We start from the raw sequence: 12,997 nt of genomic DNA, 5'->3' as shown, positions 1-12,997 counted from the left end.
TCTGTGGTGAAATGACCCCTTTACCTCCACATAGCACTTTATAATTGGTAAGATGCTCTCTCTTGACCAGAGAAGATACTGTTATCCTCATGTGATAGATTAGGAAACTAATTTTTACACTGTGGTTTAGCCAATGTCGTTCCAGTGATAAGTAGTGGACCAGGGCCTATAGCCTTGAGTCTTCCCACTCTTGCTTTCATGTTCGTTCCATTCAACCATGCTGAATTTTCATTTTAGCTTTTTCTTACTTGATAGTATGGGAAAATAGAGCTCTGAAGCCAGTGCAGATGTGGGATGTTATTAGGTGAAACAACATAATTCAGTTTAATATGTATTTGTTGAAGCTCTCATGAGTTTAGGCACTGAAGGAAGTGCAAGTATAAGTTCCTCCTTTACTTATGGAGTTTGCTGTTTAGCAAGGGAAACAAGATGTGTATATAAACAATGAAAACACTTAGGGAATGTGATGAGTTTTATAAAGTACTACAAAGTAGGATGGAAGCCTCAAAAAGAGAAATAATACTACTAGCTGTAGCAACAGAAGGGGAAGTGGCATTTAAACTTAATTGTAGAGGGTTGGTGAGATTTTCAAAGCCGAGGTGTCAGCAAAGCACATCTGAGATGGGAGCAGGAATATGAGTAAAAGCAGAAAGGCAGCAGTTGCATAGAAGATTTGCTTGAAGCCTGGGAAGTAGTCTTCTCTAACACAAGTAGAGGCAAATTGAAGGTAGAGAGAACATTCAGGAAGATGCTATATATATCCTAGTGAGTTGTAATGGAGGTCTGAATTTAGAACAATGTGGGAATGAAAAGAAGGATAACCTATTACCGATACTGTGGATTAAATGTGAGAAATAAAGTGCAAAGAGTAAAAAGATGATGTGAATATGTTGCATTGTAATGACCAGGAAGAGGAACAGAAAAAGTAAAGGCAGGAATAAAAAGAACCTTGGCTGGAAGATTATTTTGTTTTTGTAAATGTTGAGTTTGAGATGGTAACGTGAGTATAGAGATTCTCAACATGCATTATTCATTCCACATATATTCATTCTCATTATTCATTCTGTGTATATTCTGTATGCATTGATTCAACAGTGGATCTTTTTAAAGTACAGACATGAATTTGTTGAATTAATGGCTTAAATGCCACGAGTGGTTCTTTTATGGAGTTCCCAACTAGTGCACTTGACGGAATTAGAATCTGAAACTTGAACAGAGTCCTGGGCCAGCACTATAGATTTGGATACAATTCATATGAAAACAATCAAAGTCACAGAAATAGCAAAAAGGGTTAAGAAAAAATTTTCAGAGTAAGAGGAGTTGAAGGTGAGGAAGAAGTTGTGTGTAGATTATTTTGACAGGTTTCATGGTTAACGGGAAAAATATGTGATAAAAATTCAAGCTGCTATGCAAGATTGAGGTTTTGTTTGTTTCTTTTAAGGAAAAGGGTTATTTGAATTTACCTTAGGGGCCACTGGAGGAGTATTTGAATAAATAATATAGAGGAATGGAGGAAGTTCCTGAAAGAGTTTTCTAAATAGCCCAACAGCAGAAACAGAAGGGTTGGTCTTAAGGGGGAAAAAAACCTTCAGGCTTTTCTTCTTATTTTGAGCTTTCTTTGAATCTAATGTTTGGATATACAGATTAACTTCTGAAGGCTAGAGAGTTGAGTTTCTTACAAATTGATTTTTGTGATGCATTAACACTGGGTTTTCTCTAAATTTTATGAACTTTTAAAAAGAAAAAATATATTTACTATTATACTTTATATCATGTGTTACACAAGTGAAGACTGTCACACTCCAATATTTACTAGTATATATTTAATAAATAATACCTCTCATTTATTAAAATATGCCACGAGTTGGATGTCTAGTGGAGTAATAAATTGTTCATTCAGATGTGTTCAATTTTGCTAGTTCTCTCTATTCTGTAGCATCCAAAATCAGCTGTAGAAACTTGTAGGAAAACGCCCTGAGGTATTTTTGTCTCTTTTGGTTCCGGCTTTTACGTGATTTGTTAACACCTCCTTGTGTGTGTTTGGGTTGCAGAGCCGCCAATTTATATTTCCTGTTTCTAGCTGTCCTGAACTGGGTGCCTTTGGTAGAAGCCTTCCAAAAGGAAATTACAATGCTGCCTCTGGTGGTGGTCCTTACAATTATTGCAATTAAAGATGGCTTGGAAGATTACCGAAAATACAAAATTGACAAGCAGATCAACAATTTAGTAACTAAAGTTTACAGTAGGTAAGTGTAACAGGAGCTCTGTTAGGGAATACATGTGTATCGTTTAGAAACATGCAGAATATTACTTTTCTCCCCCCAGGTGTGACCTGGATCCTTTTGTGGCGTGACAGTGTTTTCAACTAATATTTATTAAAGTCCTTCAGTGAATTTAGTTCAGGTGTCATAGGAAAACAAAAATGTATAAGCCATTGTCAACCCAGGAGTTGATAAAGCAAAAGCTTCTGTAACTTATGTATAAGTGGAATTGAAAGAATTAAACTTCAAACCATAAGAAGGAAATCAAGCAGATCGTTTTTAATCCTAGATGTTACAATTTGGGATTAAGATGAGGATGGGATATGAAAAATATGGATGGCTATGAAAACCAAGATGGAACAGGAAAAAGAGAAGATAAGAGCTTCCTCTGGAGGAAAGGGATTCTGAAAAATGGGGAAGGTATTCTTTTTTGTGCACAAAACTAGAGACCTAGGAAACCCTGCCCACTGTAGCAACAACAGAGGACACTCATAATAGGACGTCTTTTTATGTTTGCTCTGTCGGAGACTTGCCTTTCTAGTATTTATGAAATAGAAAGCTTATGTGGCCAAGAATAAAGTCTATTAAGGTGAGTTTTGAACTGTGCTATATAGTATATGCCTACATTTACAAATTGTATTAGACCTATAATCCTCCAGAGACAACTATTTATAGCACTGATATATATATTCCTTCAAGTTCTGTGCACATTGTGTGTTTTACAAAATTTAGATTGTGCTACATGTATTGTTTTTATTCTTTTAGCCTACTATTATACCATAAACATTTCCCATGTCTTCCTCTTTCAATAAAGTATTTTTATTAGCTGCATTGTCTGTCATATGACTCTAAGGTAATTTATTTAAATATTTCCCGTATTTATATACTTTTGAAAATTTATGCTCCATTGAGTGTTCTTAACGAAAATTTTAAAGATCTATGATTATTTCACTATTATAAGTAGAAGTGGAATTACTAGATTAAAGAAGAGGAATATATTTAAGTCCTTTATTTGTGTGGCTTTTATGAAAATGAATCACAAAGTTTATAATAATTCTTTGGAGTCCCTTTTAATGAGAAATGTATCTATTTTTTAAACAAACATCATTAGGACTGATTTGTGAAATTTTAAATATAGTATGTTAATTGCTTTACAAACCAATTTATGGTGTCACTTTTTTTCATTTCAGAGGTAGGAAGGTTTAGGGAGTGTTCTGGGGCTAGTGAGTATGTTAACTTGGCTTGAGGGGAGTAACCAAGTAAAGGAACAGTAATGAGAAATAAAATGTTAGAGAAGGAGTTTGAGGCCCAGTGTGGAGGTTCTACCATCTGCAAGCTGGAGTCCCAGGAAGGCTGGCAGTGTCGTTTGAAGGCCTAAGAGCCAAAGAGCCGATGGTGTAGATTCTAGTCCAAGTCTGAAGGCCTGAGAGCGAGGAGTTCGGAGGTCAGAATATCAGCATCCCAGCTCAGGCAGGCAGGCAGAGAGTAAATTCCAACCTTCCTCTGCTTTTTTGTTCTATGCAGGCCCTCAACAGATTGGATGATGCACCCCCCACACTCAGGAGGGCCGTCTGCTTTAGTCACTTCATCAATTCAAATGCTAATTTCTTCTAGAAACACTTTCACAGACACACCCAGAAATGATCTTTAACCAGATATCTGAGCATTCAGTGGCCCAGTGAAGTTGACATGTAAAATTAACTATCATAGATATTTTCATTTAGTAGTAGATAATCCATCTGTTGAGCAGAGAAGTAATGTGGTAAAAACGGTGCTTTAGGAAAATTGGTCTACTCGAGACCTGGGAAAAGCTTCTACTAATAGAGTAGATCTGCCTCTACTGATCAATCGAGGGCACTACTGGGAGTAGCTGCAAAGTACAGGAAGGGATTCCTAGAAGAGATATTGTGAAGAAGAACCCAATTGAATTTGATGATTTTTGAGCTTTGGAGAATAAAAGTACCACTGATAGAAATAGGGAGCATTAAATTCACCTCAGGTAGAGTGAATTGGAAATGACAGCAAGACAGGCATCCAAGTGGAAATGCCCAGTGGGCAAATAGGAACGTAGGACAGAAGCTTAGGGAGGAAGGGAGAAATTTCAAAGTCATCAGTCTGTAGAGATGATTCTGAAGTCAGGAGTTTGACTTAAATCCTCAAGGGAGAAAATGTGAGGGGCTAAAAGACTGAGCTTTGAGCCCAAAGGTAGGCACCCATTTTGGCCTTTGAGAAGACTTCACAGGTGCCCTCGGACAGACACTGTCACTCTTTCTTCTGAAATCCAGAGCATTTGGTACATTTCTTGGGTTGACTTTGGTGCTCTTGTGTAGACTCTAAGTTCATAATTCAGGAATTCTAAATTTGTCGGACTAGAGATTCTGTTCATTTTTCTTTATTATTGCGGTAACATTGGTTTATAACAGTATAAAATTTCGAGTGTTATTTCATCATTATATTTCCATTTCTGTGTAGATTACATCATACTCACCGCCCACAGACTAATTATGACCCACCACCACACACATGCCTAATCATCCCTTTCTTCCTCCTCCCTCCACCCCTTCCCCTCTGGTAACCACCAATCCAAGCTCTGTCTCTATGTGATTGTTGTTGTTTTTATCTTCTATTTATGAGTGAGATCATACAGTATTTGACTTTCTCCCTCTGACTTATTTCACTTAGCATAATACCTTCAAGGTCCATCCATGTTGTCACAAATGGCCAGATTTCATCATTTCTTATGCCTGAGTAGTATTCCATTGTGTATATATACCACATCTTCTTTATCCATTTGTCCCTTGATGGGCACCTAGCTTGGTTCCAAGTCTTGGCTATTGTGAATAATGCCGCGATGAACATAGGGGTGCATCTATCTTTATGCATTTGTGTTTTCAAGTTCTTTGGATAAATACCCAGCAGTGGAATAGCTGGATTGTATGATAGTTCTATTCTTAATTTTCTGAGGAGTCTCCATACTGCTTTCCATAGTGGCTACACCAGTTTGCACTCCCACCAGCAGTGTGTGTTTCCTTCTCTCCTACATCCTCTCCAGCTCTTGTTGTTTCCTGTCTTGTTAGTTATAGCCATTCTGATGGGAGTGAGGTGATGTAGAGATTCTGTTCTATTCTAGTTGCCAAGTCAGAATAAAAGATATCTAGGTTCAAAAGTATAGTTTTGTAATAAACAGAAGTATATTATGAACAAATTTAAGGCTCTTTTGACTGACCAAAAGTTCAACCAGATGACATAATTTTATTTTGTTTTGGGAGAAAAATACCTCAAAGGTTTGTCCTGATAGTATAATTGTTTCCAATTTTATGTGAGCCATAGAGGAAATGGTTAGGGAAGGCTTCTCTTAAGAAGTGACATTTAAGCTGAAACCTGCAGGATTCTGAATTTTGTTCATTATCAGTACTTCTCAGTGGCTTTCTCAACATTTGTTTTGAAGATTTACAAAGAAAATAACTTTTTTTCCTCCTTTGTAAGATAGTATGAGCTATACTTAAGAAAAAGTAATTTTTTTTTCTTATACTCATATCTAATCTAAAGGGAACCAGAAAAACTGATGTATCATAGAGAAAAATGAAAATAATAGTAAAAGCCCATGATTTTTATTTTAAAGGCATAGAGCATTATACTGAAACAGTGCTATTTATCCTTTGATGACATGTGTTTATTGTATGCCAGGGATAGAGAGGTAAAATATTGATACAATCTCTGCTCTCAAAAAATAGCTGCAGGAAATAGTGTTATACAATGATTACACAATGAACAAAGTCCAGATTTTGACCAGCTACAATCAAATTTAACAAATGGAAAAAATGCTTCTTATGGTTAATTTTGTATAGAAATTACTGTATATAAATAATCACTGATTTTTAATGCTGGTTTATAGTTGACAATGCGTGTTTGTTTGCTTTCCTATGTTGTTCTAAAAAGTTCTAATCTTGATTCTCTAATTTAGCTGTGTAGCCTTGGGCAAATTATGTAAGCCAGTTAAATCTTGGTTCCCTTCATTAGAATGTATTAGTAATAAACAGTAAGCATAGTACCTCGCCCTTTCTAAGTGCTAAGTAAAGGTTTGCTATTATGATTATTGTAGGTTAATAACTACTAGCTGGAGTCTATGTTTGTCACATTGTCAAGTCATTTAATCAGCATTTGAGAACTCCTTAAAATACTGTATGATTTTGTAAATATTAAAATTGCCTAATGGGAGACCTGGTACATACAGTTTTTTTTCTCAGGTGTCCTTTCAGACATAATCCAGATCTCTTTTAGATGATTTGTATACAAATTTAAAGAGGAGAGGCAATATTCTGTTAAATTAAGACCTATTCCAAGATATGGCTTTATGACTGCATTTCATAATAGAATTGGATAACTTTTTATGTCTTTTTATCTATATTCTATGTAATTTGCTTTTGTTTGGTGTTGTAGAAGAAATAATGCTTACATCCCTCCCCCCCCAATTATTCTTGAAACAAATTATGAGGATGTAAAGAAATAAAGGTAAGCTATAAAACCATGCCTTGTTGATTTAAATCTAACTTAAATTCCTGTGCAACACAAAGAAACCACTTTTAGAGAACAAATTATTTTTCAGCAAAATTAAGGCGAAAGTATTGGGCCGTTAAATTTTGCAAGTTTTTGGAAGAAGCATATTAACATTTCTTTTCAGGTAATTTAGTTCTTGTTTGTAATATGTGGTCTTTCACAAGATGTTTAATTTTCTTTGGGTAAGTATCATTGGAAAAATAACAAGCACTGGTATAAAAATGAAGCATTTAAACCCTATTACACCCCAAGTAAGTTAGAATGAACTATTATAGAAAACCTGACTTTCTTAAGGATGCTTTTTAAATTGCATGCGTTTGTAAGGTTTTAAGCTTTGTTTCAAAAATAATAGAAATATCTTGAAAACAACTGTTAATCCTTCAACAAATTTAAGTGTCTACTGTGTTGTAGACAGTGAAAGATTTAGAGGTTTAAACAAAAAATAGATTCAATGTCTGCCCTCAAGGGACTTTTCTGATCTTTAAAAATCACCATGTTGTTGAGGTTGTTTCAAAATACTACCTAATGTTAGTATTTTCAGATTGCCTCATAAATCCATAGAGTTTCATGATTCTTGAAGAGACTAAATATCAGTGGCCTTCCAAGATAATTAACCTTATATGTGACATTTTCTAAAATGGTGGTTCTTGAAATTCACCTTCTAATACACAGTTATACCATGTTTTCTTTAGTGGTCATCAGTAAGTGATGATAGCTGGGAGTAGTGTCCAATACTGGAGAGGTGGACTCTGGAGCTACCTTCCTTGTTTCAAATCCCAGCACCACTTAGGAGCAGTGTGACCTTGAACAAGTTACTTAATCTGTCAAAGCCACTTTTTTCTCATTTGTAAAAGGGGGTCCATAGTGTATTCATAGTACCAACCACTCAGCATTAATACAAAAATTAAATGAATTGATAAATATAAAATATTTGATAAATCTTTGCTGTTGTGTCCATGATTATTCATTATTTGCTTATTATGTTATTTTTAGAGTTTTATTGGAAAAATACTAAAAAGCATCAAAAAGAAAAAGTCATTCATAATCTCACTCTTTGTCTCTTTAAACTTGTTTCCATATTCTCTTGAAGTCCACATTCTCCACCCTTCATTCTTACCCTTCCCTCCTTCTTTACACCTCCCACCCACCCCGGTAGACTCACTGTTAATAGTCATGTGTATTCTTTCCAACTTTTCCCAATGCTTATGTAAAAGAGCTGTTTGATATTGAACTCGTAAAAAGCAAAATGAGTCTAGAAGTTTGCTTGAAGGAGAAATTGCGAGAGCTGTATCCTGATCAGTGAGAGTAATACAGAGACACAAACAACCAAGTTAATGTGAGAAATTCTAGTTGTATGTTTAGGCTGTGGGAGGAGCAGAAAGTCTTCTTACTAGTTTTAATTCTCTATGAGGGAAGGAAATACAGCCTCATTTTGAATCTACCACAATGATAAATTTTCAAAGCGAATTAAATGTGGCAGTGAGCGTTGTCACTTAGCTTGTAGTTGCTTTCTCACACCGTTGCTCTCTTGTGCCCTCTGTCTTTGTGCCTCCGCTCTCAGCATCACTCTCTGACTGATAAACTGTCCCGCCTTTCTTCAGCTGACTCGCTGTTGATCATGCTTCAAGACTCACCTCCTCCAGGGCTAAATGCCCCAAGCGTTTGCTCCCGTAATAGCCTGTGCATACTTCTCTCTTATGAAATTACTGTTTGTGTCTCTTTTTCAAATTTTGACCATAACTTCTGAAGGGTGGTGACCATATCTTAATCGTTTTCGTATTCTTAGTTCCTATCATGGTAACTGGCATAAATTAAGATCAGTGTATGTTTATTGACCTAAACTAGCTAACTATTGGGGAAATTAGCTATTTTTTAAAAATCCTGGTATGTACTCCAAATGGGGAAAAATTAAGTTAATCAGGTTGTAAAATTGGCTTCATTTGAATTTTCCAATGTTGAATAAAAAAATTGTCCCTGAGAGGAATCCTACTTCTGTTTGAAAGAAAAGTGAAAACCTTCCCCCCACTGTTCAAATCTGTCTTCTCTCCTTACCTTCACAATTTCTCAGCAAATTTCCTTCTGGCTTTCTTCTTGGAAAATAGTCATTAAGCATGATTTATGTACCTCAAATTCCTTCTTATGTCATCCACATCTTCCGCTATTTTCTTCCAACCTTACATGAGGTGGTAACGCCCTTGCTTGTAATAGTAATCCTTTCTTAATATATTCTTAATTCCATTCCTTGTTGTTTCCCCATAGCCTCAACCAACACCCTGTACTCTGTCCTCTGTCTTCTACCTTGCCTTCTCCATTGGCTTCTTCATTTCATCCTATGTGCATGCCAGATTCTCTCATCCTCTTGTCATTGCAGTGGCTATGTTCACCCTTTATTTCTTTCACAGATAAACTTCATGAAATAGTCTGCTTCTTCAACTTCTAATCATTCCCTGATTCACTAGAGGTCTCACTTCTTCACTCTCCATGTCACCAATTTCGTGCTATCAGCTGGATGAGACATCCTAGCAACCAAATACCATAGGCATGATCCCTTTGTGACTTTTTTTTTTTTTACTATGATTACTCCCTTTTTGAAATTTCCTTCTCCCTTGATTTCTCTGACATCATTTTCTCTTGGGTCTTTCCCCTTCCCTATCACCTTGAAGTCTCTTTCCCTAAGGAATCTCATATCCTTACCTGGTATCAGCTGCCATCTATGTAGCTAGGACTTCCAAATTTATATTTCTCCTCATAAGCTTCAGATCAGAACCCTCAGATTGCTGCTCATCATCAATTACATATCCTACTTCAAATGAAAACTTCCCAAGCTGAATTTATTATTTCTCCTGTGATGCAACCAGTTGCTTCTAACATCTGAGACATGGTGAAAAGACCATTTGTCATCCCCTCATACATTAGAAACCATAGTGTCATCCTTGATAACTCCTTTACATATAGTAAGTCATAAAACTTGGTTGTCTCTAGTACCCAAATATGTCTTGATTTAATCTCCTTCTACCCGTCCCTTTTACTGCCTTCATTCTGACCATCTTCATCCCTCCCCTGAATTATTTCAATAACTTGCCATTGGTTTCTTAGCCATTCATACTCCTAACTAGTCTGCCACCCAAAAGTCCATCTATTACTCTGTCACAGGAGCTGGCAAATAGAAATAGGATCACATCCTTCTTCTCGTGAACCTTTAGTGACTCCTCTTTTTCTATAGAATGAAATCCCTACTCCTGGATACGGCAGGTAGGACTGAACCTTCAAAATATGACCCCTGACTGCCTTTTCGGTTTTCTCTGTGTTACTTCCCTCCATGGAAGAGTGAGCCAGTGTGCACAAACACTAAGGCAAGACTGGTAAAGACAAGATAAACCATTGATTTGCCTTTCTCTATGAACTGACAAACTCTTTAGGTAACCAAGGATTTTCTTTAGTTGGATTCAACCTGGATCATTAGGTATTTTGGAAGAATATGTCCTAAAAATATACTTATTGGGTAGATATAATTCTGTATAGCAGAAGTTATACAAGTATTGACCTACAGTAGCATTTCTATTTAATCTGATGCATTAATTTTTAATATAGAGGTCATATAACTTAGAATATAACTGTCACCCAAACTTCTTTGACAATGAGTTTGAATAGTTAGCCCATAAATATACTAGAAAATAAACCTTTACTTTTAAGATAAGTGTATTTTCATGACAAATACCAGTTCTTTATGCATATTTGGGAGGCAGTAGGGGAATGAGATAGACCTTCCTAACATTTTTGGCAGCATTGTATGTGAAATGCTGCTTAACTAGCTGATATGATGTTCTATGATACAAATTTCCTCATTCTACTCTAAGGAAAATGCTTAATTCATGCTGTTGGCATGAAAAGGCATGAGAAGTTTGGCAAACACTGTAACATAAAGCAAAATATTTAAGTCAACTTCAAATGACATATCTTTCCTTTTAAAAAGAATTGAGTACATAGAATGGGAAAACTACACTTTCGGAAAGAGAGAAAATTTGCCATCCTCTTTGCTAAGAATCAGCTGCAGAAGACTCAGGACTGGTTTAACCAGTATTTCTATTAAATAATAATTAGAGGTGTTAATATGGTGGTATGATGATTTTTTTAATGTTGTGTCTGGGTATCTTATTTCATTTCTTTTGTGTTTTCTTTAATTATCCATCCTATCTGCCAGATTGGAAGCTGAGAACAGATGATGTGTCTTGTGCATTTCTGGATCGTTGCTACCTGGGGGCAGCATGCAGGGATGGCTTCATATATGAATAAACCCATCAAATCTTCATTTTAATGTTATTCCAGAATTACACTCAAACACCATACTGGTTCGCCTTGTACACTTCTGGTGGGAGTGCAAACTGGTGCAGCCACTATGGAAAGCAGTATGGAGTATCCTCAGAAAATTAAGAATAGATCTACCATATAATCCAGCTATTCCACTGCTGGGTATTTATCCAAAGAACTTGAAAACACAAAGGCATAAAGATACATGAACCCCTATGTTCATTGCAGCATTATGCACAATAGCCAAGACTTGGAACCAGCCTAGGTGCCCATCAAGGGAGGAATGGATAAAGAAGATGCGGTATTTATACACAATGGAATACTACTCAGCCATAAGGAATGATGAAATCTGGCCATTTTTGACAGCATGGATGGTCCTTAAGGGTATTATGCTGAGTGAAATTAGTCAGAGGGAAAAAATTAAATACCGTATGATCTCACTCATAAATAGAAGATAAAACAACAAACACCTATCAATGGAGATTGGACTGGTGGTTACCATAGGGGAAGGAGGAAGCGGGGGAGGGCAAAAGGGGTGATTAGGCTCACATGTGAGGGAATGTACTATAATTAGTTTTTGGGTGGTGAACATGATGTAATCTACATGGAATTTGAAATATATTACGATGTACATCTGAAAGCTATATAATGTTATAATCCAATGTTACTACAATTAAAAAAATAATAAAAATAAAAATATGTTTAAAAAACTAAAAAAAAAAAACCCAAAACAGCATACTGGTTCAAAACCTCACAGGAAAAAGAGCTGAAAAATATGTTTTAGCAGCTTAGCAACTAATTTTTAAGTGAAACAAGTTGTGGAATTTAGGTTTTTACCAGTTCTCTGGCTTCCCTTTTAATATTTAATGGATTAAAGTTCACCCAATTCACCCTAATACTGTAAACATGCTTTAAATTATCCACTGAAACTTAAAAAAAAACACTTTTTGTGTTTTCAGCTTGATGGAGTCTTTAAACTTTTGTCTTTTTTCCAATTTAGGAAAGAGAAAAAGTATGTTGACCAATGCTGGAAAGATGTTACTGTTGGGGACTTTATTCGCCTTTCGTGTAATGAGGTCATTCCTGCAGATATGGTCTTACTCTTTTCCACTGATCCAGATGGAATCTGTCACATCGAGACTTCTGGTCTGGATGGAGAGAGCAATTTAAAACAGAGGCAGGTGGTTCGGGGATATGCAGAGCAGGTAAATAACGTGTTCTCAGTTGGTGACTTATTAACATTTTTTTTTCCAGAAGATAACTGAGCTCATTTTCACATGTACAGATAAAGAGATTTCTAAATTCATTTTTACCATTAAAAAATAGAATTCCAGAAGGCTTAATCTATGTCCAGATATCAGTGGAGGTGTGCTGTATTTTACAGACAATAGGATATAATGGAAACATTTCGGTCTGGCAATCATATATTTTTTGGAACTAAATTAAAGGACCTAACAATTATTTTGCAGTTTAGAAAATTATTTTGCAATAGAAATAATCACCTCCTAATTTATCTTTCCTAAGCTTAGATTTTATGTATTATGTCATACTGAAGCTGGAGACAAATTGGTCATTGTTCCTACAATCTATAATTACTTACATACCCAGGCCTTTTGAGACTTGTAGCTTCTCATGCCCCAGAGCTTCTAGACCCTTCCCCGTGCTGTGGTGAGGGAAGCGAGAACTTTAACATTGTATTAACATGAGTCTGAAAGAATCCAGCTCTGCCATTTATTTACTGTGCGACTTTGGGCAGATCACTTAAAACTTAATGCCTCAGTTTCTTTATCTTAAAGTGGAAAATGATGTCTCCCTCGTAACATTGCTGAGACACAAGTAAAGCATATACTTAAAAACATCATGCATAAGGT

At 36.0% G+C, this 12,997-nt stretch overlaps 1 protein-coding gene across 1 annotated transcript in view; it reads left to right on the top strand.

Moving 5' to 3' along the window:
- Positions 1 to 12,997, top strand: part of LOC124232946 (phospholipid-transporting ATPase VD-like) — a 109,784-nt gene that overhangs the window by 34,848 nt on the left and 61,939 nt on the right. Inside the window, exons 3-4 of the mRNA XM_046649903.1 lie at positions 2,052 to 2,246; positions 12,127 to 12,331. Of these exons, the coding sequence (XP_046505859.1) occupies positions 2,052 to 2,246; positions 12,127 to 12,331 (400 nt within the window). The remainder of the gene's footprint in view (positions 1 to 2,051; positions 2,247 to 12,126; positions 12,332 to 12,997) is intronic.

Source organism: Equus quagga, unplaced genomic scaffold (assembly GCF_021613505.1).
Source record: "Equus quagga isolate Etosha38 unplaced genomic scaffold, UCLA_HA_Equagga_1.0 146_RagTag, whole genome shotgun sequence".
In the NCBI taxonomy this organism is placed as follows: Eukaryota; Metazoa; Chordata; class Mammalia; order Perissodactyla; family Equidae; genus Equus; species Equus quagga.
Note: the sequence above shows the minus strand (reverse complement) of the source record. Positions and strands in the feature narration are given on the sequence as shown.